The 26981-nt window shown below is 35.1% G+C and overlaps 4 protein-coding genes across 5 annotated transcripts; 1 reads left to right on the top strand and 3 right to left on the bottom strand.

The window, feature by feature from the left end:
• Positions 1 to 696: 696 nt before the first annotated feature.
• LOC120123266 (DNA polymerase delta catalytic subunit-like) lies at positions 697 to 12872 on the bottom strand. Its single transcript, XM_039142182.1, is given in 31 exon segments — positions 697 to 1078; positions 1259 to 1346; positions 1448 to 1521; positions 2064 to 2224; positions 2303 to 2392; positions 2487 to 2561; positions 2942 to 3013; positions 3135 to 3307; positions 3389 to 3503; positions 5679 to 5792; positions 6185 to 6264; positions 6380 to 6467; positions 6590 to 6646; positions 6794 to 6859; positions 7067 to 7162; positions 7308 to 7415; positions 7529 to 7627; positions 7706 to 7825; positions 8364 to 8450; positions 8668 to 8739; positions 8844 to 8910; positions 10119 to 10210; positions 10356 to 10433; positions 10976 to 11113; positions 11278 to 11413; positions 11506 to 11701; positions 11882 to 12041; positions 12125 to 12231; positions 12384 to 12449; positions 12452 to 12493; positions 12587 to 12872. Coding segments are annotated over 31 exon segments (3291 nt in total). The 3' UTR covers positions 697 to 990.
• Positions 12873 to 15452: 2580 nt separating this feature from the next.
• Positions 15453 to 17466, top strand: LOC120123271 (septum-promoting GTP-binding protein 1-like). The gene is made up of 6 exons (XM_039142189.1): positions 15453 to 15903; positions 16011 to 16128; positions 16238 to 16334; positions 16419 to 16458; positions 16814 to 16897; positions 17216 to 17466. Exons 1-6 carry the CDS (start codon positions 15577 to 15579, stop codon positions 17378 to 17380), a joined length of 831 nt encoding a protein of 276 aa, XP_038998120.1. The 5' UTR covers positions 15453 to 15576; the 3' UTR covers positions 17381 to 17466.
• A 611-nt stretch (positions 17467 to 18077) lies between these two features.
• LOC120123270 (FHA domain-containing protein DDL-like) lies at positions 18078 to 22395 on the bottom strand. Of its 2 annotated transcripts, XM_039142187.1 has the most exons (10): positions 22279 to 22395; positions 21011 to 21594; positions 20767 to 20795; positions 20086 to 20152; positions 19572 to 19722; positions 19147 to 19261; positions 19022 to 19069; positions 18885 to 18930; positions 18723 to 18793; positions 18098 to 18273 (listed from the first exon to the last, which is right to left on the bottom strand). In XM_039142187.1, the coding sequence occupies exons 2-10, from the start codon at positions 21557 to 21559 to the stop codon at positions 18234 to 18236; spliced, it is 1116 nt and encodes a 371-aa protein (XP_038998118.1). In that variant the 5' UTR covers positions 21560 to 21594; positions 22279 to 22395; the 3' UTR covers positions 18098 to 18233. The 2 variants fall into 2 exon arrangements, with proteins under 2 accessions (XP_038998119.1, XP_038998118.1); XM_039142188.1 differs by lacking the exons at positions 18723 to 18793; positions 18885 to 18930 and having other exon boundaries at positions 18078 to 18273; positions 19027 to 19069.
• Positions 22396 to 24533: 2138 nt separating this feature from the next.
• On the bottom strand, positions 24534 to 26632 carry LOC120123267 (polyubiquitin-like). Its single transcript, XM_039142183.1, is given in 3 exon segments — positions 24534 to 25708; positions 25711 to 26041; positions 26566 to 26632. Coding segments are annotated over 2 exon segments (1371 nt in total). The 5' UTR covers positions 26566 to 26632; the 3' UTR covers positions 24534 to 24668.
• Positions 26633 to 26981: the final 349 nt, after the last annotated feature.

The raw sequence follows: 26981 nt of genomic DNA, 5'->3' as shown, positions 1-26981 counted from the left end.
ATTGTGAGCTCAAACTGAAAGGAAAAGTCTGCGAAAATAAAAAGGTTAAGTCAGATGGAAAAAACCGCTAGAAGAACATTCTCTATGGAAAGCATTTCCCTAATTGATGAAGTTCAAACTCTGAAATTACTAGTAAACCTCATGGGTGGAGATCATATATCCAAACTCTATTCTTTCTCTAAAGCATAATGATGATTCTAAAATGCCAACTTGCTCTGGCTCTGACTTGGCTCATCATCTTTCATAAGCTTTCTTAATCAATTCAGAGATTTTAAAATTTTCTTTAATCAATTTACAACGACACATATATCTTGTAAATATAATTCTTTGAATCAAACAATATTGAATATATATATTTTTTTATAATTGAGAACATGTTACTCAAGTATGAACTAGAAAAGCTCGAGTTAACTACGGTTATTACATGGAAGGTTAATGAAGCATGCCTCAAATTTGGGTTAACTTTCTTGATTTAATACGAATTTACATGGTATTTATTTTCAAGATTGACATTTAATAATGTTCGATGTTCCCTGGTGAGTAAATGTGATATCAGTATTCTGTATGGGAATATGACACGTAACAGTATTGTCTAATGACCATCTTAATCAATGTAATAATCAATCTATGTTACTAAAGTAGATATTTTATTTTCTGAAATATGGAAAAGATGGTGGATATAGCATGTACTAGCATTACATGGACCAGTATAGTATGCCCACTGTCAAAATGCTTTACATTGGTCAAACATTTTACAAGCCAAAACCTACAAAAAAGTATAAAAGCCCTCAAGGACAAGAGTTCCCATGTAACATTGACGAATCATAACAGCTACAGCTTTGATGCCCCGACTTTCCATCTTCCTCGTGGTTTCTAATCTCTTCAAACTTTGGTTTAGAACACTCGGGATACCGGTGAAATCATACACGGCTTTTCAAAGGCTCATTGATGGCAGAAAATGCATTCATGGGAAAGCTGAAAACTGAATATTTAAAAGTCCCACCGGTCCAACTGCCGCTTGGCTTCTACCATATCTTTCTGCGCTTTCTTCCTCCGGTAAAATATTGGACAATCTCGACTGCAAACATTAATAAAACATAGATTAGAACTAAAATAAAGAAGAAAGACAAAAGCAATAATGCCGTCACACCTAGTCTAAGCAACCTGTCATCACTTTCTTTTCCAAATAAAGCACGTAATCTGCATGGTTCTACATAGTTGTATATAAGCATTAAATCAAGAGAAAGGAGAGTATAACCTAGTGCAGAGCACATCCTGGTGAAGAGAACCTTGACACTCTTGGCACTGTGTCCATAGCCTCCCGAAAAGCTCCTCTAGATCTGACACTGCAGTTTCATGCAACATAAAGTTGAAAGACCTTTGGCTGCTCCAGTGCTAAAAATTATTACTGTGCATCGGATAAAACAGTAAGGGAAGATGTGCACACCTTGAGAAACTGTTTTATAGTAAAGTTCTGCCTCTCTTCCCTTGCAGTGTGAACAGAGTGTTTGATCTGCATCGCTGAGGGTAAAACACAAATGCTATTTATACATGAAAGATATACCATGCATTTGCATACCTGTGCTGTAATCAATATGTAGGTGACCTCTATAAAGTTCTTGCAGATAATTCTACACACACCTATGTATCTACCAATACAGAATTTCTACTTGCAGATCTCTCCGAAGGCTGTTCCTGGTTCAATTAAGTTTCAGAGAGGAAATATGTATGCATGTGTGGAGAACAATGTGGCCAAACTAACGTAGAGTCATTTTATGGGGAAAAAAACACAAAGGGAGTCTGTTAGAATGCATTTCAACATTGAAAGCAAAATCTATTTCTCAGAAGATGCAATATTTCTGAGCATTCAGGAATTCAATGAAGATAGCATAGGAAACCTGAATTATGAAGAACAATGTCATGAGAATTGAGACACCTTTGGTTACCTTAAGAAATAGTACAGAGCAAAGATCATGTCATGAAGAACACTCCATTTCTTTCCAGAAAATGCTAAAAGTTACTAATACATTACATATAAAACATACAAGCAAGTAGATTCATACCTAATTAGCGCTTTGCAGCCAATACAACTAAGTTGTTTCTTTGCAAATTTCATTATTCCACTGTTTGACGGAGTTGAAATGGAAATTGATCTTGTGTGACTTCCATGGAGAAGTTCCTTGCTGGCATTCTTTAAAATGGGCTCAAAAATTCTTAGAAGTGGCTGGTACATTAATAGAATTGTTAAAAGATGGAAAATGTATTATAAAATAAAATGGAAACTAACAGACCATTAACTAACCTTGCTAATTTGATTTTCAAGGTAATATTGAGGATCAATGGGGATGTTATTTTCTAGCACATAGATTGGGTCCTCTGACCTCTCATATGCCTGAATTAGACAGCGTTTAATACCAGGATATTAATAATACAATCATTTGCAATAGAAGAGAGTTTTTTTATGAAAATATCACCAACAAGATTACCTTGGCACCTTTTGCAGCTTTTATAATTACATAAGGCACCCGATCCCCAACATTTGGAGCAGTAGCAGCATCCCGCTGTCAATTATAGACAAAAAGTTCACCCTAATGCTCTAAAATCAAGCAGCGCATTTACAGAAGATATCCAATGGGCGGCCTTACCAGGAAGCCACTACTACTGGCATCTAGTAAAGGCAACACCACATTTTCTCATTTAGAAAATGAAAATAGCACCGGTAGTATTAACAATTATCTAAAAATAAATGATAACATGCAAACTCAGCATAAATTTTACAGTAAGCACATGCAGTTTTTACTGTTTAACAAAGTATCTACAGAAATTAAATACAAGTCACTTAGAAAACAATGCCATCATATCTACGTATTATAATGAGGTTCCTCAAACATATATTATATGTAGCATGCTGAAATATAACAAGAAAAAGCATAATACAAACCTTGCGCATACGTTCAGCAAGTTCAACATGAGCAGCTTTTACCTCATAATCCTCTCCAGTTTTTGTCAGACCCTGCACATAGGAGCAGGAATAAGGCTTAAACAAAGACTGACACAGATATACACCAAGCATTTCAAAAACTTCACAATGACTAAAGCACCATCAAACAAGGAATTAAGGATATTTTTCTCACCTTAGTAATAACCAAAAGTGACAAATCCATTCGGTTCATGAGAAGATCTGAAATGGTATTCTTGACATACTGAACTGCACCAGGAATATCTCTATCGATCAATATTTTGTGCAGGCATTCATTTACAAGGTTTTTGACCAATAAACAATTGTCTCTTCGAACAGTTTCAATGCCTGTTCATAATGAAAGATGAATAAGCATTCAAGTTCAATGAACTTTCAGAAGCTCACGTGGTTGAGAAATATCTTGTTTACCTTTAGTGTCCATTTTGTCATACGTTTTTGGATTTGTCCAAAACAAACCAGCATATCTTTTCTTGCTAATCAATAGGTAGGGATAATAAACCTTCTCGAACTCTAGTTTGATGGGCTAAAAACATCAAGCCAGTATAGAAAGAGGGAAAAAAGAAAAACAACCAATAAGTAAAATAGAGGTTGATAAAAGCAAAAAAAATAACTTTCAAGTGATAATTTGCCATTTCATTGAATGAGATTTGTAGCATCCATGGTCTGAAAGGTAAACTCCAGGTTTACACCAAAAATCAAGATTACAGATGACCAGAATTTTTTACACTGTAACAAATTAAGGCTCGGACAGTTGCAGGACACTTGGCCAGCCCAGGTAGACTTCAACTAAAAAAAAGATGAGACGCTATATCTAAGATCCTAGTAAGGCGATTGACTCTTCTAATGCCTGACTTGGTTACTCTAAATCAATCAGCTTTTGTAAAAGGAAGGAACATCATCGACAACACTTTACTAGCTCAGGAAATAGTTAGAGGTTACAATAGGTCAAACATTTCTCCAAGATGCTCTCTGAAGATTGATCTTCACAAGGCTTTTGATTCTATCGACTGGATCTTCATTTTATCCATCTTGAAAGCTATAGGTCTGCCTCCCATCTTTTCTTCTTGGCTGGAAATTTGTTTTACAACTGCAAGCTACTCTATCTCCTTTAATGGAAGTTTGACTGGGTTCTTCAAGGGTGCTAAAGGTCTAAGACAAGGAGATCCCCTCTCTCCTTTGCTTTTTGTCCTTTCTATTAATGTTCTTTCCAAACTTCTCAACCTAGCAGCTACCAAAGGTATTTTTGGATTTCACCCCAAGTGCAAAAGAATTGGTTTGACTCACTTATCATTTGCTGATGATCTCCTAATTTTTTGCAAAGGAAATATGGAATCTGTAATTGGTGTCTCGAGTGTCTTAGACTACTTCTATGAGATGTCCGGTCTTAAACTCAACGTTTCAAAAACAGAAATTTTTTCTGCTGGAATGTCCTCTGCTGCTAAAGAAAAAATTAAGGAGATTTCTGGCTTTAATATTGGCTCCCTTCCAGTTAGATATCTCGGTATTCCACTGACTACTAAAAAAATTACTGATAGGGATTGTGTGACCCTTATTGAAAATATCAAAACTAGATTGAATCACTGGTCCACTAAACTCCTGAGCTACGCTGGCAGACTGGAACTGATTAGAACAGTCCTCACTTCTATTTCTAATTTCTGGTGCAGGCAGCTCTTCCTTCCTAACTCCGTCCTTGCAAAGATCGAGCAGCTTTGTTCCCGGTTCTTTTGGAAAGGGTCAGACAAAGCAGCTTCTGGAGCCAGAGTTAGCTGGTCCAACATATGTTGTTTGAAATCAGAAGGTGGGCTAGGAATTAAAAATATGAAGATTTGGAATAAGGCTTGTATGATCCTTCTAATTAAGAAAATCCTAGCAGGACAAGGTTCTCTTTGGGTGGCTTGGCTCAACTCTTATGTTTTTAAGGACAAGAACTTCTGGTCAATGGAGATAAAACCAAGCACCAGCTGGTGCATGAAGAGGCTGTTGAAAATGAGACTGGAGGTGCATCAAATTCTGTCCACAGGAGCTGTCACTGCCAGTTCCATTTGGGATTCTATTAGAGAAAAGAGACCCTCGGTTCCTTGGCAGAAACTGCTTTGGTACCCTATGCACATACCAAATTTTAGCCTTATCACCTGGATGGCATTTCTGGATAGGCTTCCTACCAAGGTCCGGTTACAACGCATGGGAGTGATTACTGATTCTCTTTGTGTTCTTTGTTCTGCAGAACCTGAATCAAGAGACCACTTATTCCTTTCCTGTCCTACTGCAGCTTCCCTTTGGGAATCCATCTTCTCTTTATCAGGTTTGATCTTTACTGCCTGCACCTGGGATGACTTCATGTCTCAGGCTTGTATTTACTGGAAAGGAAAATCCTTGCTTTCCTTGGTTATGAAGCTGGCTCTGAACACTTTAGTGTACTTGTTATGGGAAGAGAGGAACAAACGTTTGTTCCAAAGGCGTTCAAGGTCTGTTGAAGACTTACTTAAGGCAATTAAAGAGATTGTTAGTCTTCACTTAAAGGGTAGGACTTTTAATCGACTGCTTATTGTGAATATTAACCTCTGTAATCAATGGAATATTGCCGACCAATGATTCTTCTTGTATGTAATCTGTTTTTGACTCTATTGTATTTGTAGCTTCTTGCTATTTGGATAATAAAATCTACTTATCCAAAAAAAAAAAAAAAAAGGAGTCTTACTTTTGTAAAGGTTCCACTGATGTGTTCTGCAGCTTCTCTACCCAAGTTCATTGCTGCTTCTACATCAGACACACCAAATTGTACCATAACTGAATCTGTATCCCCATATATAACCTGATTATGAAATATTATCGTTAGTACAATTTCTGCCACGATATTCAAAACAATAATATCAAGCAACAACAAATACACACATGCAGGCCCAATTATTGTTTATTCTAATCTCTTTGCCAAGGAGAGAAAGTGGAACATCCAAAAATCGGGTAAGGCAAAGCAGCCTTAACTTACGAAAGCTGAAATAGTTGGCATAGGAGAGGAAATAGGATGTTATGAACATATCAGAAATTTAAAAATAATAAAAGAAACCCCTGTGATTCCAGCAAACCTTCAATCAAATGCTTAACCCGGTCTCAATTCATTTCAGTTAGTATATTACAGCAAGTTCATGACATTACATGTAAGCCTTCAAAGTAAACATTATAGCTAAAGTTTTTGGGATGACTTACCACAGCATTGTGTTCATAGCCTGCTAGCACTGTAAATTTATCTTCAACAAGTTTCTTGGTATGCTCAATCATTTGTCGACCTTCACAACGTAATCAACATGTTAGATCAAACAAAACTAGAATAGTGAATTTAAAATTATTTATAGAGAAGTAAAATTTTCTAGCAATGCTGTTAATAAGATCATTTAATCGTACCGTAGCTTGTAACACTTGAAGAAATCTCTAAACATGGCAACTGACCAACAGTAGCTCCTGTAAATCCATATACAGAATTCGCACTCACCTGAAACAAATAATAAATCATAAAAAAAGCAATCAAAAGAAAATAAAGAAACATTTAATTATACTCCTGAATGCAATATTACCATTTGAAAATGGATAAGGAGAAAAAAGTGATGATCCTACCTTCAAGGCCAGCTGTCTGCCATCTAAAACAGCTTTCTCAAGTGGATCCTTTGCTTCCTAGACTCGTATAAAGAATGAGTAAAAGGAATGAAGGCAAAGAAACAATCAAAGAGAAGAAAAGAGTTAGTATTTTAATAGCACAATATAGAAGCAATAGCAACAGGAAGCAGAATTGTACAATTAAAATAAAACTATTGTAATCACCTTCAAATCAGCTTTTGCTCGTTTCCGAGCAGCTAACAACTCTTCCAAAATTTCTGGAAGTATCCCCTGAAGATTTTCATGTTTCTTATCAATTAAAAATATTGTTATGGATTTTTTTTATAGGAATTGAAGGCCTCATTAAAAACCCCCTTCTTAATTGTATGAGCTTGTAGAGAAGCTCATCAATCAGGGGAAGAGAATATTGTTATGGATCAACAAGAAATAAAATAAAACCTCTAAAGTTCACTTATTTATAGAAGAAATAATTACAACCTTCTGCAGATTTGGTTTAACAAAAGTTTCACCAGATGGAGTTCTGTTAACACATTCTGGTGGGAGGTTGAGTTTACGAACATCTTCAGGAGTTACCTTCAAAAAGACCGTCCAAGATCAGAATTTCCCCAAAAGTCTCGCAACATAAATTATTGATCGAAGTAAAAGGAACATAAATAAAAATAACATAAAATAACAGCTGAACGAGACAATAAAAACAAAAATAACTTCGAAGAATTACCAGTGTGCAATAGCATAAATTATATGCCATCATAATTGACGGATACAAAGATGCAAAATCCAGTGTTGCAATTGGCTTTTCATAGAATCCTGCCTTCGCTTCCAACACCTGAAACAGAGCTCATCAACATGATACATATGTCAGTTGAATCCTTTAGTGAGGTAGCTGTAGTTTTATATAGCAAACAATTAAAAGGGTAAGAAATTTGAGAATGAACTTACAGTTGCACCTTCATATGTTCCCTGTTCAGATCCTGCCTGTTTGACATTTGGAATAACAAGGTTTTTCTGCTTAGATTTCCTAAGAAGTTGAGAAAGTACCTGAAAAAATCAATAAAGAATTTAAATTCTATCTATTAATCATTTGATTCATCTACAGAAACTTAATGTTCTACAAACCTTGATACTTTGTCCTCTAGAAAGAAGAAAAGAGATGGGCACACCTGTGACGCGAGCCATCTCAACATAATTGTAAACATACATTAGTTTATCCAAAAGCCTCTGGGGAAGGTATGCATCCTGCAACCATACAAGAAAAGGTATACTGATTCAGTCATAATTGTAAATATAACTTAGCTCCAAATGGTTCAACCACCTCACTTAGGAGGTAGACTTCTAGAAGGCTGGGGTTCGATGCCCATGGCAATTTCCCTTCCCCTATCCCCTAGGCGTTGCCTCCTTTGTATCAAAAATGCAAAAGCATGGTGCAAAAGATGCCAAACAAAGTCTTCACAGACATACTAAATGATAGCTATTTTTGTGAAACCAACTAGATGGGAGGGGGAGCCTACTATCACAAATGCATCAAGAGGCTCAGGCAATTGAGTTGAAAAACACATGAAGACAAAGAACAAATCAAACTTCATTTCAATCACTAACAATCATCAACCAAAGTGTAAGTCAAGGAAACAATTCTACTCAATATAAGAAAAAGGTGGAATCAAGTTTCTTTTAGCCTCTCAATCCCTGATGGGACCTGAAAGTCTATAGAATCTGCTGCAACCATAATTGTTTGTGCACTCAAGTTTTGCAAGTTAGACTGAAACCAACTATGTACCTTCAAACAATAAACGGCAAGACGCCTCCTAGTCTCAGCATTCCCGTTCTGAAGATCTGATATTATTGAATGATGAACATCCTCTTTCTGCAAAAAAAGAAAAGCAAGCACAAAACTTGGGTTCAACTTTCAGAGAAGAATGAAAAACAAAAGAAACCACAAATGCTGAAAGGTAACACATCTGCAAAAAAATTCTTATATTTAAATTAACCCTAGAAACCACTAGAAGAAATCTAACAGCATATTTTAACTATTAAGACATAATTATGGAAGTAGGTCATAATCTTAGAAGATAAATTCTAACCTGTTCAGAAAGAAAGTGAGCTGAAACTGAATTCAATGAATACGAACTTAGTTTGTAGTCCCGTTGAATAGCCTACAACAAAAAGAAACAAAGTTTAAAAAATTGTGAATACGAGTCATTTGAACTGTCAGATATAAATTACAGACTTATGAAGTTGAAAAACTGCAAGCAAAAACCTGGAGCAAATCAAACTGAACTCTCCCCTCCACAGTAACTTCTTTGCTCTCTCTAGTTCCATACTGTCTGAAAAACAAGTCAGCATCAATAACCAGAAAATATACTAGTAAAGCAACTCTTAAATCGACCAGAAATCCAGAAACAGACACTGGGGAAAACCCACAATAGTTATTCATGCTACGACAGAATTTTTTTTTTATAAGAATAGGAGGCCTCGTGAAAACCCCCCTTCATAACCATCGAACTACTAGAGTAGCTCAACGGACATTGGAAGGAGGAAAAGAGTGCCACAATTATTTTATTGCTAGAAACCAAATACACCAAGGGTTCAATAATACCAATTACAACCAGAACAACTCAAAACTAATGACAAACCATTATAACAGCATGACATAAACTATTTAACCTATCCCTATCTTAGCAAGTTCATCCGCTTTTCAATCAGCTGCTCTCATTACATGCCTAACAGTAACACCTTTCTCCACTACAAAGGAGACAATGTCTTTCACCAATGAGTTGAACAGCGGGGTGCAGGAAGTAGGGCTCTTAATCCACTCCAAAGCCATCAAACAGTCGGATTCTAAAATGAGCTTACAACATGCTGAACTCCCCGACTCCAATGAAGAGCAGCAACCCTCTTTTCATTGCCAAAAGTTCTGCCAAAACTGGAGGACCTGGACCAACACTCTCGGAAAAAGAACCCAACACCACACCTTTCTATAACCTCACTTAAAGCTATGACAGAAATATGATAAAATGTAATGACAACAGCTCAGTTAAAAGCTTTTGTTCAACAGTTGAAATTACAGATAACACAAGTTTCCTTTGCTATAACCTCACTCTGAATATTAGCGAGGAATGAATTTCAATAAGGATATAGAGTGAAGAAGCTAGAAGAATCCAAGATTGGTTCACACTAAGCTAATCATATGACCTTTCAGGTTATAGCCTTATAGGAAATAGAAACTTAGAAGACAAGACATTTAAACACTGCCGAGGAAACAGGAGCAACTAACTTGCCATTGGAAAAGCATTCAGTAACTAGAAATTCTAATTTGAAAGGATAAAATTGATATCTTCAAAATAAATAAGAAGGCAATGAGGAGAGAAAGAGTCAATCTATAAGTATGCCATCCATGTTTTCTACTTTTAGGGAGATTATCATATTCTTTGCAATTGCAGTATGAAGTAATAAGATAGGTATAAGGCAGAAAATCAGGCCAACTACAGCCTACAGCGGCATTATAAGAATAACAGCCATAACAATCCTTTACCTTGACGAAAATGTTGTATCTTTTACACGAACCCTACTATTTCTGATGCGGCCAAGTATGGGAAACTCTTCTATTCCCAACGTTTGTGCTCTCTGTTAACCAGAAAATTAAATGACGGAAGATTCAATCACACAAGTCCTAGACAAATAAAAGGAAACCCAACATAATAAACTAAACAGAAACCTTTGCTGCAGCAACATTCATGGAGAATAAAACAGAAGTTCGTTTTTCATTTACCTCAATAAGATAGGGCAAATCAAACTTGCAAATGTTATATCCAATTATAATATCAGGGTCCACTTCACGAATAAACTCCTGCAAGGAAAACCTTCCTATTTTAAAAAAGGTGTGGTGACAGAAAGATTTTCTTTTCATGTAAGACTAATGTGAGATTACCTATGGTATTCAAGGAACTGGTTTTGTAAAATGGAAATTGATCATAATATTAGCTTAAGAGCCACTGAGAAAGAAAAGTAGATTGCTGGATGTAAACTTAGGCTTACTGGTAATTTTCGATGATTTCTTCAGGGCACTTCGGTAAATTGCAGAAAAGCCTTATATTTGGCTTGAGAAAGCATGTGTTTTCAAGTTTTTGCATTTTCGGAAGTTTCTCAATTCAATACAAATGATTTTAACAAATGGAATAGAAGAAGACAACATAAAGGTAGAACAAGGGTGACCGGGGAAGTTGCTTAATAAATCTCTTAAAAGGTTTAGAACATGTTTTGAACAACTAAGATAAGAAAGAAAAAAGAAACGCTTATCGAGAATTTTAATAATACACACAAATGGATATCTTCTTTTTTATGCCCAAGTATTAAAGTAAAACAGAGAAGTTTTAAGAACAAAACCAGTACCCTCCAAGCAAGAAAGACTTCTTTTTCTGTATCAAAAGACATCACATCAACACCAACTATTGGGGAGCATGACTTGAGGGTCATAACATTACGAATGAATGGCTGATCTTCTCCTTGCAAAGTAACTAGATTTGCTATCTGGAAAGAAATAAAAGAAATTCTTCAGAACTAGCGAAAGAAAATGATCAAATAGTTTTCGATCAATCCTTCATCAACATGAAGTCAGGATCCAAAGAACCAACATAATAGTTAATAACCTTTTTCCCGAAATCAAAAGGGTCAATTGAACAGAGGAACAAGACCTGGATTACAGGATCATGAGTAGGCTCCGGAAAATGACCTTTTCGGCCAGCACACTCTATATCAAAACTCAATATGCGAAATGGAGCCATCTTTGAGAATTCCCCTTCAGGAGCAAGGCTAATCAAATCTGAATACCTAAGAACATTAAGGGAAGAGAATTAAACCAGGAGAATAGACACAACAATGAAACAGTTGAAATGCTCTTAATAGACCAAAGAAGAGGTTACAAGCAATCAAACTCCAATTGGCTGTAGGACATATTCCTCATTGTCTTCTTATATTGACCAGCCGGTATCTCAATCCAATTACCACCAACGATGTTGCAATCTATCATGAAACGCAGCGCGAAAAGAACATTGCTTTCATATGTCATGAAACTCTTCATACCAAGTCCATCAATTTGTATGCCTCTATCAAGAATGCCTGCAAATCATTGGCGATTAACAAGCCTGGATATATACAAAGAATCGTGCAGTTTTCTAGACTTCAATTATGAACAAATTAAAGAGCTCAAGTCAAGAGAAAAAACGAGTTAAAAATAATTTCAACTACAGTAAGGCATTTCATGAAGTGAAGGAAACTCAAAAGAATCAGGAATTTTACCTCGGCAGTTAGCAACCATAGTTGGCAGTGCCACTACAATCTTGAGAAAAGGTTGAGACTTTTGTTGTTGGTAATGCATAATACTCCTTTTCTGAACCAATTCAATGCGACGAACAAACTTTGGTACTTTGCTGTTTTTGTTCTTCTCCTTCATCCTAGCCTGTAATCAATGTAGCTGAAACAATTAAGAAGCAACTCAAAAGAGGTGAATGTTTAACCTGAGGAAGTGGTAAACCCAAATACCTCGAGGGTTTGATGAAAATGGGAGATATCATCGGGACCCATTCCTGATGGGCAGCTAATATAGAAATACGGCTCAAATCCATGAACAAGACAACAAACACTGTGTCCTATAAGAGCCGATTTAAGCAATTCATCAGATTGACAGCAAATTTACATTTTGGGATATCGTTAAAACTAAAACCAGACACGGTCAATAATATCAGTATGTCTTTAGTATTTTTAGAAGCTAATGTCACGTAAAAGATTTTCGAGAAACTACCTTCTCCAGTAACCCCGAAAATTCTGATAATGGCGGCTGGACCAGAAGAATCAGGCAGAAACCTCCATGACTCTCTCCAATCACGTAATCAATCTCCAATTGCTGGAAAACTAAAGCACCACAGAAAGAAGAAATAGCTCAAAATTTCCAAAACAACCTTAAAAACCAAAATTTACAGCAAAATGTTTGCTTTTTAAACTTACCAATGCTACGAGACTGGGACACGTAGGCGTCGGAGAGAGGAGGGCGCGCCCACCTGGAAAGACGAGAAGCGAGAGCTTCACGTTCCTCTAAGTCGCGCAGAATTAGGGATTCCACGTCTTCTGCCCCCATAAGGGTTTCGTCAAGGAAGACATCTTCATCAACGAAATCCTCTTCCGCCGATGGTGGCGGAGGCGTCGGAGCAGTCGCTTGGTGTTTCGTCGCCGGAGATGGCTGGTGCGAAGACGGCGGTGGTGGCCTCTTCCTTGGGTTGCCTCCATTGTTCATGATTTGGTGTCGTCTTGGAGTGAAGAGAGTGGTGGGAAATGGAGTGATTTAGGGGGGGTTTCGGAGTTGACAACAATGACAAGAGCCACATTCCCGCCAGTTTTGGGGAATTTTACGAGGGAATGTGATGTCACGTGTTATGCACGTGATTAACACTGTTTGGAATTTTTCTTTCCTTTGGGCTCCGCATTAGCCTATAAGTCGATCCTTAGTATTCATGCAGTATTTTCCTTAGCATTATACGTTATACTGTTGAAAACATTATATTATATTATTTATTTAATAAAATTATAATATTTGATTATAAAAACATTATTTATAAATTTGATGAAAATTCAAATCATATTATCAAGTCTTAATAAAAATTAATATAAGTATAAATAATAATAAATCTGATGTGCGTATTAAATTTTATTGTTAAGTGATTTGATATTTTTTATTTTTATTATATGTTGTACAAAATTTATCAAGTTTTTGGTAAGAAATAAAATATTTTTTAAGGTATCACTTTAGAAGAAAATCATACATTTTTGACACAAGGAAAATTTAAGTTTGCATTCTATTGGACAGTAACCAAAAAATGCACAAATAATATAAAAATGTACTAAAGAAATAGAGAAATAATAATTAAATCCATCAAATTTTGAGCTTTGGTGCCAACCATCATTAAAATGGAGACCCCATTTCTCTAGACTCGACTTGTGTGGACACGTGTGTCTTAATCCCAATAATAAAAGCTTTTACGGGAGCTAAAGTTCAGTTGGTATAGCACAAGGTTCTTAATTTTGAGGTCGTGGGATCGAGTCCTACGGAGGGTATTTCATAATTCGGATGTCTTCTACGAAAGCTGCTCTCAACCTGGTGTTGGAGGCAATCTACTATCTTACCTCCTCTTATATCATTACATATGGGAACAAGGGACAACCATTTTTTAATCATCGTATACATAGTTTTAGGTATAAATAATATTTGTTTCTCAATCTAAAATGCTAACAACATCATTAACAAGCATAGAGAAGGATAAGATCAAACTTATATATATTTTTTTAAATAATTTAATAATTTTAATTTGTTTATTTGGTTCTGCATGTCCTACTCAATTTCATTAACCATTTTTACACCGCAAATAAACCAATTTATTTAAAGTCTGGTTAGGTAGTTTCTCTAGTCCAAGTGTCCACTATGATAGAAGGCCATCTATTCACAAAATTAACATTATTTAATTAAATAAAAATTAATTTCCATGTTTCAATTTCGACAATGACTCCAACTCTTTCGTCGTCATGTCTTATATTATTTTGGATTTTCGTGAGTGCTAAGTTCATAATGTTGAATGTTAAGTGAATCTATTTACTAATATACTGTTACCATATATGTTATAATTTCGTTTTAATTTATATAATGGAATAAATGAGTTAAGTCATTATATTTGACTCTAACAAATCTCTCGAGTTTATCATATGTCTTATCGAAATTTCTGGTCAATTAGAGAACTTCATTTGTGCGAGAGTCTCTTTGGATATTAAACGTTTAAACATGTTAAATCATATTTATAATATCGATAATCATGTTAATCAAGTCAGATTCAGTTGGTAAACAAGTTATAATTAAAACGGTAATTTAATTATCACGTCATCTGATTAACCATATAATTAACTTAACAATGTAGTAATTCAATTCATACGAAATATTATATCAACTAAGCAACACTAATGAGGAAAACGATATTGCCAATGGTGGGTACATATTAATAATGGCAACTTTTGATGGAAGATATATGATAGGTAAGAATGTAGATGGAGAATCAATGCCATCAATCAACCAATATCAACAATCAATGTATTTTTTAAATAATCATATGGTATGAGCTTAGGGAAATGGTTAAAATATCTTTTGACGATCGTATGTATGATCTAAATTGTATGCTATGTCCATGCTTCATTTAACTATTTTAAAATCAAACTTATTAGCTCGATGGATTCAATTTTTATAAGAATAAAATCTATGATTTTTTTTATAATTATCGCCATTATTTTGATCATCCTAATTAAATTATAAGGTAATATTTAATTTTATATTAGAAAAACAAAGTTTTATATAATTAAAAAGTTAGATGGTTGGAAAACTTAAATATAAAACATTATTTAAAATAAATATAATCAGAGTTTTAAAATTTTATTATTTATTTTAATTCATCAACAATTGTATCATAATGATGTGTGTATTGTCAATGATTTAAAAAAATTATGAACAAGTAATATTTTCCGATCACTGCAAACCATTTTTATATAAAAATATATTAATTTCTATCATTAATTTTATATATTTATTTTTATTTATACAATAATAATAAAAATACGTAAAAAAACTACGCTATATATTATAGACAAATATTTAACTCTCTTACTCTACAGATAATAGTAAATAATTAACAATCAATTAGTCTAATGGGATGAGATACTAAATCCTTTAAACAAAATCAGGAGATTAAATGATGACAATTACAAATGAGTTAAACTGAATTAAACTGAGTTAAACTGAGTTGAGAGTATGGTACATGCCGTTGTTCCAATATTATTACAAATATACAGCTTTTGTTTTTGGTTAGTTACTGAGACCAAAGCATAAGCTAAAAGAAACACAAAATACTACGTTAAAACAACAACCAAACTTCCAATTCCATGTCCGGAAACATTCACGAAAAATGACACAATTTAGTAGAAAAACTGTTCATGTCGATATTAAGTGGAGTATACTAGAAAGGGTATCGATTTTTCGAAGATTTTTTAGCTTCATTTGGGATAAAGTTGTTTTTTCTATAGGAAGGCCTATTCCGTATAGGAGATTGACTCGCCCGGATTCATCATCATCATCTTCTCCGGTGGAAATTGTGGTGGTCGACGACGGTAAGGCCTTGCCGGAGGAGGATCATCCTCCGATGATATGTAATGGGTACGAAGCGGATTCCGATTTGGTTAGTTTGAAGATCAGTTTGTTAGGCGACTCTCAAATTGGAAAAACCAGCTTTCTGGTAAGAGCATGGTTTTGATTCTTTCTTCTTCTTCTTCTTTTCGGTTCTTTGATGAAATATCACTTATAATAAGTGGTTTTTAATGGTTTATTTTTTCACGTTTGAAGATCAAATATGTTGGGGATGAACAAGAGAAAAGCTTACAAATGACTGGACTAACTTTAGTTAACAAAACATTATTTGTTCAAGGTGCCAAGATTGCTTTCAGCATATGGGATGTAGGAGGTGAAGATTTTAATCAATAAATTTGTTTTTGAACTCCCAGTTTGTTCTTCTGCTGTCAAACTGAGTTTTCTTGTTCCATTTTTTCCTTCCTTTGATTATTTGGTTGCAGGTGATAGTAACTCACTAGATCATCTTCCAATTGCTTGTAAAAATGCCGTGGCAATCTTGTTTATGTTTGATCTAACTAGCCGATGCACCCTTAACAGGTTAGCTTTAAAGCCTGTTGGGGAAACAAGTATCGAATTTGATAGTTTTACAGTATTTACACTTCTTTTTCTTGGATCTTGCAGTGTTGTTGGATGGTATAGTCAAGCAAAGAAGTGGAATCAGGTACTAAAACCAGTGTTTTATGGTAGATTTTCTTTTTCTTTTTTCCCCTTTCGGAGTAGTTGGAATTATGTGCTTGGCCAAATTTTCCCACACCTGAGAAATGAATGATCAGTGTAGTATCTGTTCTGAGTTTTTTTTTACTTATTAACAACGCACGAATATTCTACACGCACAAACACAAGTGCTTGAATCTGGATTCTTTAAAATGAATAATATTCATTTTTATCACTAAAACTGCTCAATAGATTCAGAAAGTGATATTGATTCTTGAAATCGGAAATGTTACTGATGAATGAATGAGTAGTATTCAATTTTTCCTAAATGTTTCCAGTTTATACTTATCGATGTCTTGCAGACAGCAATTCCAATAATAATAGGAACAAAATTTGATGATTTTGTCGGCCTTCCACCAGATTTGCAGTGGACTATTGTGACTCAGGTATATTTGTTTTAGACATACATTCATATTCATATTCATATTCGAATCTAATGAAATTATGTATATATTTATCTTAGAAGTGATTGGTCTGAATAAGAGGAATGTCCTGGGAGTCTCCCTCTGTCAATTCTCAGACAAAACCTTTCTTTTTCCAGTCTCAAACAGTGTTTAAAGATTGAAACACAAGGGGCCAACTTGATTCAAGTATAGCAAATTGGAAAGTTAATTACTTTACAGTTTTGATGTTTTTTATATCACTATTTTGATTTAACAGTAATCAAACTTGAGTTTGAATCTTCTTCTTTATTTGTCAAACAGGCAAGAGCATATGCCAGGGCAATGAATGCAACCCTTTTCTTCTCAAGCGCTACACATAATATCAATGTCAATAAGATCTTCAAGTTCATCATGGCTAAACTCTTTAACTTGCCATGGGCAATTGAGAGAAACTTGACCATTGGGGAGCCGATTATCGACTTCTAAAATTTTATGTTATTCGAATTTGATTTGGATATATGTCGAACACAAGCATATGTTCAATAAAGATGCGTTCAATTTTTTTTCGAGTTCTTATGGTGTTAAGAAAACACATTGGATACGAGTAATGAGCATAAATATTGAATATAGACATTGAACACAAATACTAAATGAAAAACATGAAAAGTGGGTTCCAGGTACCTAATTTCCCCGTCCAACAGATGTTTATGCATATAGAAGAAAGAGAAATACAACAAGTACAAAGGAAAGAAAAGTTTGTTCAATCAGTATCAACTGAAAGAATATGTAAGAGATTATATTACAGGCTTTAGTAAAAAAGTAATGTTCATTGGGAATTTTCATTTATTATAAAGTATTTATATAGATATGAAATATCATATTTAAAAGAGACGGGTATTTTTTTAATATCACTCACTCAGACCTATGAAATGAAAGGATCCATAATCATGGTACAATTAAAAATGATTACGGTGTGCAAAAAGTAAAAGCACCAGAAACAATATAGAAGTTAGGAAAAGTAGCCGTCCAAAGATTAATCTACAATTTTTTCTGCAAATTTAGTTATTCGCAATACAAGGTACCATTCTTGTGCCACGTTATGAATATCATTAAAAAAGCACAAACAGCAATGGCTGCTTTGAAGAGAACATCGGCATACACGAGTCCAAACTAGATCCATCTAAGTTCTACAAGAAACCTCTTCATTCTCGAATGCAGAAAACCGATTACATCGATATCGTTCTTTGTATTTTGTGAGAAAGGTGTTGAGATAATAATCTCACCCCTAGAGCATGCTGATGAGACAGACTTGGTGGTCGTCTAATTGTACGTGTACGTCTCACTGGTTGGAGTTCTCGTGCAGTAGAACATACTCTCGGCTGCAAAAGCCCGAACCACATGATTTAAAAGGCTACCAATATCAAAGCACAACAACAAAGATATTTAAGCATACACTACAATCGAATTATTTCACCATAAAACCAAACAGATTATAACTAATTTCTACCAAGGATGCAATTGGAGACTCTTTCGGCATTGAATTCATTAACAATAGAGCAGTGTCTAAAGCAACATCAATGAATCGATTACTTCCTCGCATTTACACAAACAACATAACGATGACAAAAACAATAATAGCACCACCAAAATGCAGTGTGAGAACCGGAGACCGACCAAAACAGGAAAGCATTTTATCAACATCATGGTAGCTTGGTGGAACTATTACTAATACCTTATGCATGCATACTCTCTTACGTGTTGTTCTATATTACTTTCATTCCTATAATGCAACTAAAACATAAATGCTGAACATTGACAAGGGCCCTACCTACTGTTACCAAATTTAATGGTGTCTTTCTCAAAAAGTTCATAATAACGTTGGGGTTCGATTGGATTGTCCTGCAAATACAAAAGGAAAGTTTAGATGAAATTATAGGAATCCAATCAAGTTTCTATGCAATTCATAAAGATTTTGAGATGAATTGCTCACATTAATGAAAGTTTTGTTAGTGCTTCCAAGGTCCATTATATAAGGCCTAAGAGGTAAAGCAAAACAGAATAAGAGAAGAATTCATCACGATTAATCGTAGCTAACAGAAGTAAAATTCCAAATCAGCTTAACCATACTTTACTTCCTTGGTTATTGTACCATCAGGTTGCTCTTTCTCTACTTGCCTGGTCAAGAAAAAAACATTTAGTTAAATAATGTTCAGAACAAATGCCGAGAATAGAATTGCTAAGAAAAAATATACCGGAATTGAATGACAGCATGTTGCTTGCTACAGGATGGATGGTCTGTGGGTACATCAGCTACCCGCCTTTCCCTCCCGAAAAGGTAACAGCTCTGGCGATGTATATAAAGGGGCTCTGCCAACAAGATGAATTAGAAAACCAACCAAAATCAAGGGGGATAAGTTCCATGCTTTCTTGAACAGTCATCAACTTTTAACCTAAAAGAATTGCCAACATAATGAGAACAAGCTCTAATCTCCCAGTTCCAATGAAATAGCAACAAATAAGTATAAATTCTCGATCCCCCAACATGTAAAAGTTTTTCTCGACAACTGCAATGATATGGATCTTGGAAAGGCAAAATTTAAAACAAAAAGGTCAAACTGTATTAAAGAAACATAGGAAGATAACATATGATATAGGAAGGATGCGATCTTGGACTAACCATTGAGTACTTCACCAGCTTTGAAAACATAGAGGCGCCATCTTATATTAGGTTTTCGAGCATCGGGTGGTTCATTGAATAGCAGAGTCACACCTCTAACTCTGTTGGTTTCTGCTGCAAGTTTTCCTGATAGCTCAAACGTAGGTTTTTGCTGCAAGTTACAACAACAGTAAATAAAAGATAAATTAAACGCCAGGCATAAGATTTATCTAACTAGTTAAGAAACATGTGTCAATTTTTATCAGACAGGGTCCTTTTCATAATTTCATAAAAGATGAGAGACCAATATATAAATATTTCAAAATATTGGATTTAATAACTTATTACAAACTTATAAGGTTAAAAATAATATACATAAAGTTTCCACGTAAAATAATCCACTAAAATTACTTGAAATTCTAGGCAGTATGAATACAATAGAACCACAGCGTATCTAACTAGTTAGGAAACAATTTGTCACACAATTATAGAACACAACAAATAAAAGAAAGCTAGCAGCCAAGTAATTTGTTACCTTTTGTTTTGCTTCCAAGGCTTCCTCGGCTTCCTTCATCTTAGCGACAGAATCATCTTCATCATCCCTGCTTAGGAACACAATGAAATCTATTGTCAGACTATTCAGAACTTACAAGAATGAAACAAAAACCATATTACTCTGGCTTAGGTGTGTGCCAGATACAGATATGAATACGTTTCCTAAATGGCCATGTTCAATGCTTTCCAAGTTTTCCCACATGCATGGGTTCTGGACAAGGATACTTCAAGAAAAATGGAAGAGTCAGCATAACAAGCGTAACCATAATAATAAACTAGAAACCTAAAAGAGCAAGTAGATTCAACAAAATATTTTCCCCCATAACACATAGGAGGAAGATAATAAATCATGCGACAGCCATCATCATATAAAAAGCAAAGGAACTAATAGATCATAAAAATATAAAGAAAGCTCAGGGCAAAGTGGACATTAATTATTTAATTTTTTAAAGAAAAAATCCCTCATATAATAACATTAACCTTTAGATTTTGTAATTCTTTGACATCAACAATTCCCCCTCCCCGTACAAAAAAGAATAATAATAATAAGCCCAGAGGGCTTCAAACAAATGGCATAAATCAAACTTGTAAATAACATAATTTTTATATGTTAAGAAATATCCTCGGTGCAGATTAAAAGAAGATGAAGAAGGCGTCGTACCAGTTTTCAGCACCTCTTGAGCTAGTCACCTAAAATGAAAAGTTTTTGACGATAAACCATTAGACATCAATTCAAGATAAAGAAAAACAGGAAACATATTATAACTGAAAATGCATATCATCACATGTGTTTACTGTGTTTGTTAGCGTGAGAATGTGAAAATGCAGCTCCAAATAATGAAAAATACAAACTGTAAACAAAAATAAGCTAAACGAGAAAGAAATAAGTGGATATAAGGGGACACCTCATCCCGAGCTCTTGAATTTGATGCAGGTGAGCGAGATCTATGCCTGCTCCTATGGTGGCCATCAGATGGAGAAACAGACCGCTCATGTCTTCCTCTGCTAGACTTGCTATCCATATCATCTCGTCCCAACCATCTATCCTTTCTGTCACTCCCCATTTCTCTATCCGAGCCTCTTTCCCTCTCAGATGTCCTTTCCTTCCCTGAAGCTTTATCCTTATGGGCACTCTTCTCACTACCCCTGCTATGATTTCTCTCATATTCCCTCTCCTTCACTTTCTCAACCTCCTTTTCATCCTGTGCTCTCCTCAGCCTCTTTGTCTTGGGAGAAGGAGACCGCAAACTTGGATGTTTTGGAGACTTAGTAAGGCCAGAACATTTCTCCCTTTCCGGGGAATGATCCCTGTGAGACCTCCTGTGCCGAGGAGACTTTTTTCCTGTTGGGGAGCTTCCTTTATGCGAACTCTTGTGTCGTCCAGGTGATCTTTCTCTGTAAGATGGACTCCTCCTATGAGGAGACTCGGAATGGTTGGACGAATTACGTCCCATTCTCTTGCCAGTAAAAGTCAGCCAACACTTTCAGTCTGAAATATGTAAAACATAGATTCAGCAATTGAGAACAAATTAGAACCATTGATGCTATAAAGATTTGGTGGTGGGGGGACATTTATATGGTTTTTAATGTCCTTTTCCTCAACCAAGTCAACAATTCTAGAAATTAAATATGGTTCAAACACAGTTTCGATAAACCATAGCTTAGTTTCGAGCTAAGATTAAAGAGTAGCACTGTAGCATTACCAGAGTGTAGAACAATTCAAACACAGTTTCGACCATTGCAATACAACATAACATATTTCAATTTCTTCAACGATATTACACCAACAGCATAAGACAATAGTTTAAGCGTCGGCTAACTTTTATAAGTAGGCACAAATATGGTTCTAAAGACTAAAATTAATAACATAAAACTCGGTTACAGAGCATGGCAAATTAATAGAAGTTTACAGAACTGTCTAAGTTAAAACACGGTAGCACCATAAATCATATACGAAATGACCAAAAATAGGCAAAATAAAGAATAACCAGAACGGGTAAATATCAAAATATTCATAAAAACAATAATTTATCCGAAAATAATAGCAATGAGAACATATATTACAACCAAAATGGGGAAACAAATTGCTTCGACCCTCGGCTTCATGAAAGAAAAGAAAAAACAGGTAAAGATTAAGTCTTTAAAGGAAAAGAAAAGGCAATAACTTGCTCACCAGGAAAAATGAAACTGTTTGATGTTAAATCGTAGTATGGCTTCAAAAACAGAAGAAGAACAAGGGGAAGAGAAATGCAGATTCTGATTTGATAAGGGTTTAGGAGCGATAATAGAAAGAAAGGGGAAGCCCATTGAGAGATGAATGATCAATATCCAATATAAAGCCCAATATTTAGCTTCAAATTGCACAAAGCTAAACCTTAAGAATCTGAAATTTAACAGAGCCCATAAATTAACCCAATAAATAATAATTCCAACCCTAACTATGTAGTGGATTTAGAACTATAATATTAAAGATGTAGTGGCCCAGTTGAAATAAAACAATGAAAAAGATTTGTATAAGAGATGACGCGACGAATTTATGCCTTGTCAACTTCTTCATAATTGGAAATTGTTTTATCAAAATTATGCTTAATGTTACTTTTTTATTATATTTTTTCATTCATCGTTAAAAAATAACGATAATACTAACGTGTTACTATAAGATAATATTACGTCATCATTAAAAAAAATTAAAAATTATTGTGAGTAGTTCTATTTATTTTTTGGCAAAAAGGTACCTAAGTTCCCTGAACTTAAAAAATACCCAATGTGCCCTTCATCCTAGTTTTTGGATCAATGTGTCCCTCCAACTTTAAAAAAGAATCAAACGTGATCATTTGACCAATATTTTCCGTCATTGACTAACGATTCCATTCATTATTGTTATTATAAATTGAGTAAATTACACCATTCATCACTAAAACATTTTACCATTCATCACTAAAATATTTTATTCTCTTCTATTTTGGACGCTAAACTCAAGCATTGAAATTATCCTCGACTTTTTTCTTCTACTCTCACCATTGTCGCTACCACTAAAAGGATCCTCGATAACATCAGTAGCACTCAAAATTTACAATGGAGGTGGCTCCCTTAAAGAAGAATCGGGAGAGTGATTTTTTTCAGTATAAAATCCCCTTCCCACATCGAAAAATTCTTCTAATAACTGTGGTGAAGGCCTCAGAAACCTCGATCCCTTCAGAATCGAAGCATAACCGGTGGCACTAGCACCGGCAGAACCAATAATGCTTGGAACCACAAATCCTAAACGTATTTAAGATCACGTCATACTTATGAACTACTTTCATGGAAGTAAACAACATCTCTACATCTCTAAAAGTAAGATTTGATTGTCATACTTCAGTTATTGAGTTGAACCAATTGGGGGGGGGGGGGAATTCCGAAGGGTTGCTTGAGGATTTCATCCCAAAAATCAACACCCGACAATTGGGTCACAGCAGTCGATTTGTTTTCCATTGTTTACCATAAAGATATTAGTTAAAGAAAAACAAAACTTGCAAGTCACCGTTGCTGTTAAAACAATAAAAACATGGCATTTTATAAATTCCCAAATACATTGTCTCAAAATAAATGAATCATAAATACCTTCGATTTTAAATAAAGTGTAAATAAACAAAATGATAGAATGAATAAATTATTAAATCGTTCATATAATATTTATTAATGTTCATTTATTAAGTCAAATAAAAGAGTGAATATAATTTTTATACTAATTTAATAAACAAATTAATATGAACAAATATATATTTGATTCATTTATGTTCACAAACTTTTATAAGTTCGTTTACTAAATTTCTTTTTTATATTTTAAATATTAGTAAATGTAGAGCCTAAATTAAATCTAAGATAAAACTATATATCATTCTTTTTATGTTCACAGACGTTAAATAAATATATTTACAAACATTAAATAAAGATATTCATAAACATTAAACGAATATACTCACAAACACTAAAAAAACAAACGTGAAAACTTTAAAAACATATGAACAAATATAAATATAGTACTAAAATTTAAACAAATACAAATACAATACTACAAATTTAAACGAATTTAAATTATTTTAAAAATAAACAAATGGTACATACATATTCCCAATTTTATTAGTTCAAACTCAATTAGTTTACGCAAACTAAAATATTGAAAATAATAATTTTAGTAAAACATATCATTTGCGTTCAAAATATCAATGCCCAAAATTCTAAGCATTGAAATTAATTATCAATCGGTAAATTATCAACTTAATATAGTAAGAGATTATAAGCAACACAAAAACCTAAAGGATCCAATGAATAAAATGGATTCAAACAAGCATTGAAACTGGAAAGAAAAGCTTTATGAAGATGAAATTTATTTAATATATCGTACTGGCACCCGAAACTTCAACCACAAACAAAGGACAACACAAGTTCTTTAACAAGTTATTTTTGATAATAAGCTGCAGCTGCCATAGCATGCAGTAACCTCACATAAACATAAACATAAATCACTAAAGACATCAAACATGACTGGACTGCAGTAGGGTTCCCCTCCATAATTCACACTTAAAAGCCACCACGGAGTCGAAGGACCAAGTGCAAAGTTGATTCCTTCTGGATGTTGTAGTCTGCAAGGGTCCTCCCATCCTCAAGTTGCTTCCCAGCAAAGATCAACCTCTGCTGATCCGGGGGGATTCCTTCCTTATCCTGAATCTTGGCCTTGACATTATCAATCGTGTCCGAGCTCTCAACCTCTAGGGTGATGGTTTTCCCGGTGAGGGTCTTCACGAAAATTTGCATCCCACCACGAAGACGGAGCACCAAGTGGAGGGTGGACTCCTTTTGGATGTTATAGTCGGCCAAGGTGCGCCCATCCTCAAGTTGCTTACCAGCAAAAATCAACCTCTGCTGGTCTGGCGGGATACCCTCCTTGTCCTGAATTTTGGCCTTGACATTATCGATTGTGTCGGAACTTTCTACCTCCAGGGTGATGGTCTTTCCGGTAAGTGTCTTCACGAAAATCTGCATACCACCACGAAGACGGAGCACCAAGTGGAGGGTGGACTCCTTTTGGATGTTATAGTCGGCCAAGGTGCGCCCATCCTCTAGTTGCTTCCCAGCAAAGATCAACCTCTGCTGGTCTGGGGGGATACCCTCCTTGTCCTGAATCTTGGCCTTGACATTGTCAATCGTGTCGGAGCTTTCAACTTCCAAGGTGATGGTCTTCCCGGTTAGTGTCTTCACAAAAATCTGCATACCACCACGAAGACGGAGCACCAAGTGTAGGGTGGACTCCTTTTGGATGTTATAGTCAGCCAAAGTGCGGCCATCCTCCAATTGCTTACCAGCAAAAATCAACCTCTGCTGGTCTGGAGGGATACCCTCCTTGTCCTGAATCTTGGCCTTCACATTGTCAATTGTGTCGGAGCTTTCAACTTCCAAGGTGATGGTCTTCCCGGTAAGTGTCTTCACAAAAATCTGCATACCACCACGAAGACGGAGCACCAGATGGAGGGTGGACTCCTTTTGGATGTTATAGTCAGCCAAGGTGCGGCCATCCTCTAGTTGCTTACCAGCAAAAATCAACCTCTGCTGGTCTGGGGGATACCTTCCTTGTCCTGAATCTTTGCCTTGACATTGTCAATTGTATCTGAACTCTCCACCTCCAATGTAATGGTCTTTCCGGTGAGGGTCTTAACAAAGATTTGCATACCACCCCTCAATCGAAGAACCAAGTGGAGTGTGGATTCCTTCTGGATGTTGTAGTCAGCAAGGGTCCGGCCATCCTCCAGCTGTTTACCAGCAAAAATAAGCCGCTGTTGGTCTGGAGGGATTCCCTCCTTGTCTTGGATCTTGGCCTTTACATTATCAATGGTATCAGAACTTTCCACCTCAAGGGTGATGGTCTTGCCAGTGAGCGTCTTGACGAAAATTTGCATCTATTTTGAATCAAAATAAAACACAAATAAGATTAAATAAACCAAAGAAAAACAAAAGTTTGTTATAACCAGGTCCAAGCCAAACAAAGCATATTAAATAAAAAATTTCAAGCAAATATGTAAAAATCGTACGAGTAGGGTAGGGTCTTAAAAATAATAGCTTCCAAGCCATATATTTCATCAGAAAAAGGTATGGTATATAGATTTATGTTCTGCGATTTAATATTTTATAACCCTCAAATTGAAGAGGGGAATCCTAAGTTCGATTCATAAGGTTCAAGGAACAATTAATCGGAAGATGAAATAAAGAACTCATAACCGAGTAAATTAGAAGAAGAAGCAGAAGATCAATTTATGACCTACGGTTGAATTATAAGAAAACCCTAAAAACCACAAGGGAATAATATCCCTAACCTTATTCATAGAGTTCATGCGAAACATTCAACAAATAAATAAATTACAACTTAAAACTACTGGAATCGAAAAACAAAAAGAAAGGCAGAAATTAGAATGAATTTAATTACCTTCAAGGAGGATTTTGAAAGGGTTTGGATCGATGAATTTAATATCGCAATTCTTGAAATTGCCAGGCCTAGGTCGCCTTAATTTATAGGCGGAATTAGAACGTCAAATGACGAAAAAGGGTTTGAGTTCAACCAATGGAATAAGAATGCGTGTTATAGTCGTGTCTTTTAGCCCTTAGTTTGACCTGCACGCATGGATTACAATTGGATTCTGTCGTGGTGTGCTATATATTATTAAAAGATTCCAATTGAACACGCGCCTCTAAAGAAAGTTCATAAGCGCGTCTCAATGACGTCAAAAATGAACAAGGTTAAATTGAATTAATATTTTCCTTAACTCCATTACTATATTTGCACCAAATAATTGATGTTTTTCGTCGGATAAACTATCAAAATGATCTCTTTAGTTTCATAAA

The sequence above is a fragment of the Hibiscus syriacus genome, unplaced genomic scaffold (genome assembly GCF_006381635.1).
Source record: "Hibiscus syriacus cultivar Baekdansim isolate YM2019G1 unplaced genomic scaffold, ASM638163v2 tig00110392_pilon, whole genome shotgun sequence".
NCBI lineage: Eukaryota > Viridiplantae > Streptophyta > Magnoliopsida > Malvales > Malvaceae > Hibiscus > Hibiscus syriacus.
The sequence above is the reverse complement of the archived record's forward strand: the minus strand, read 5'-3'. Positions and strand labels throughout refer to the sequence as shown.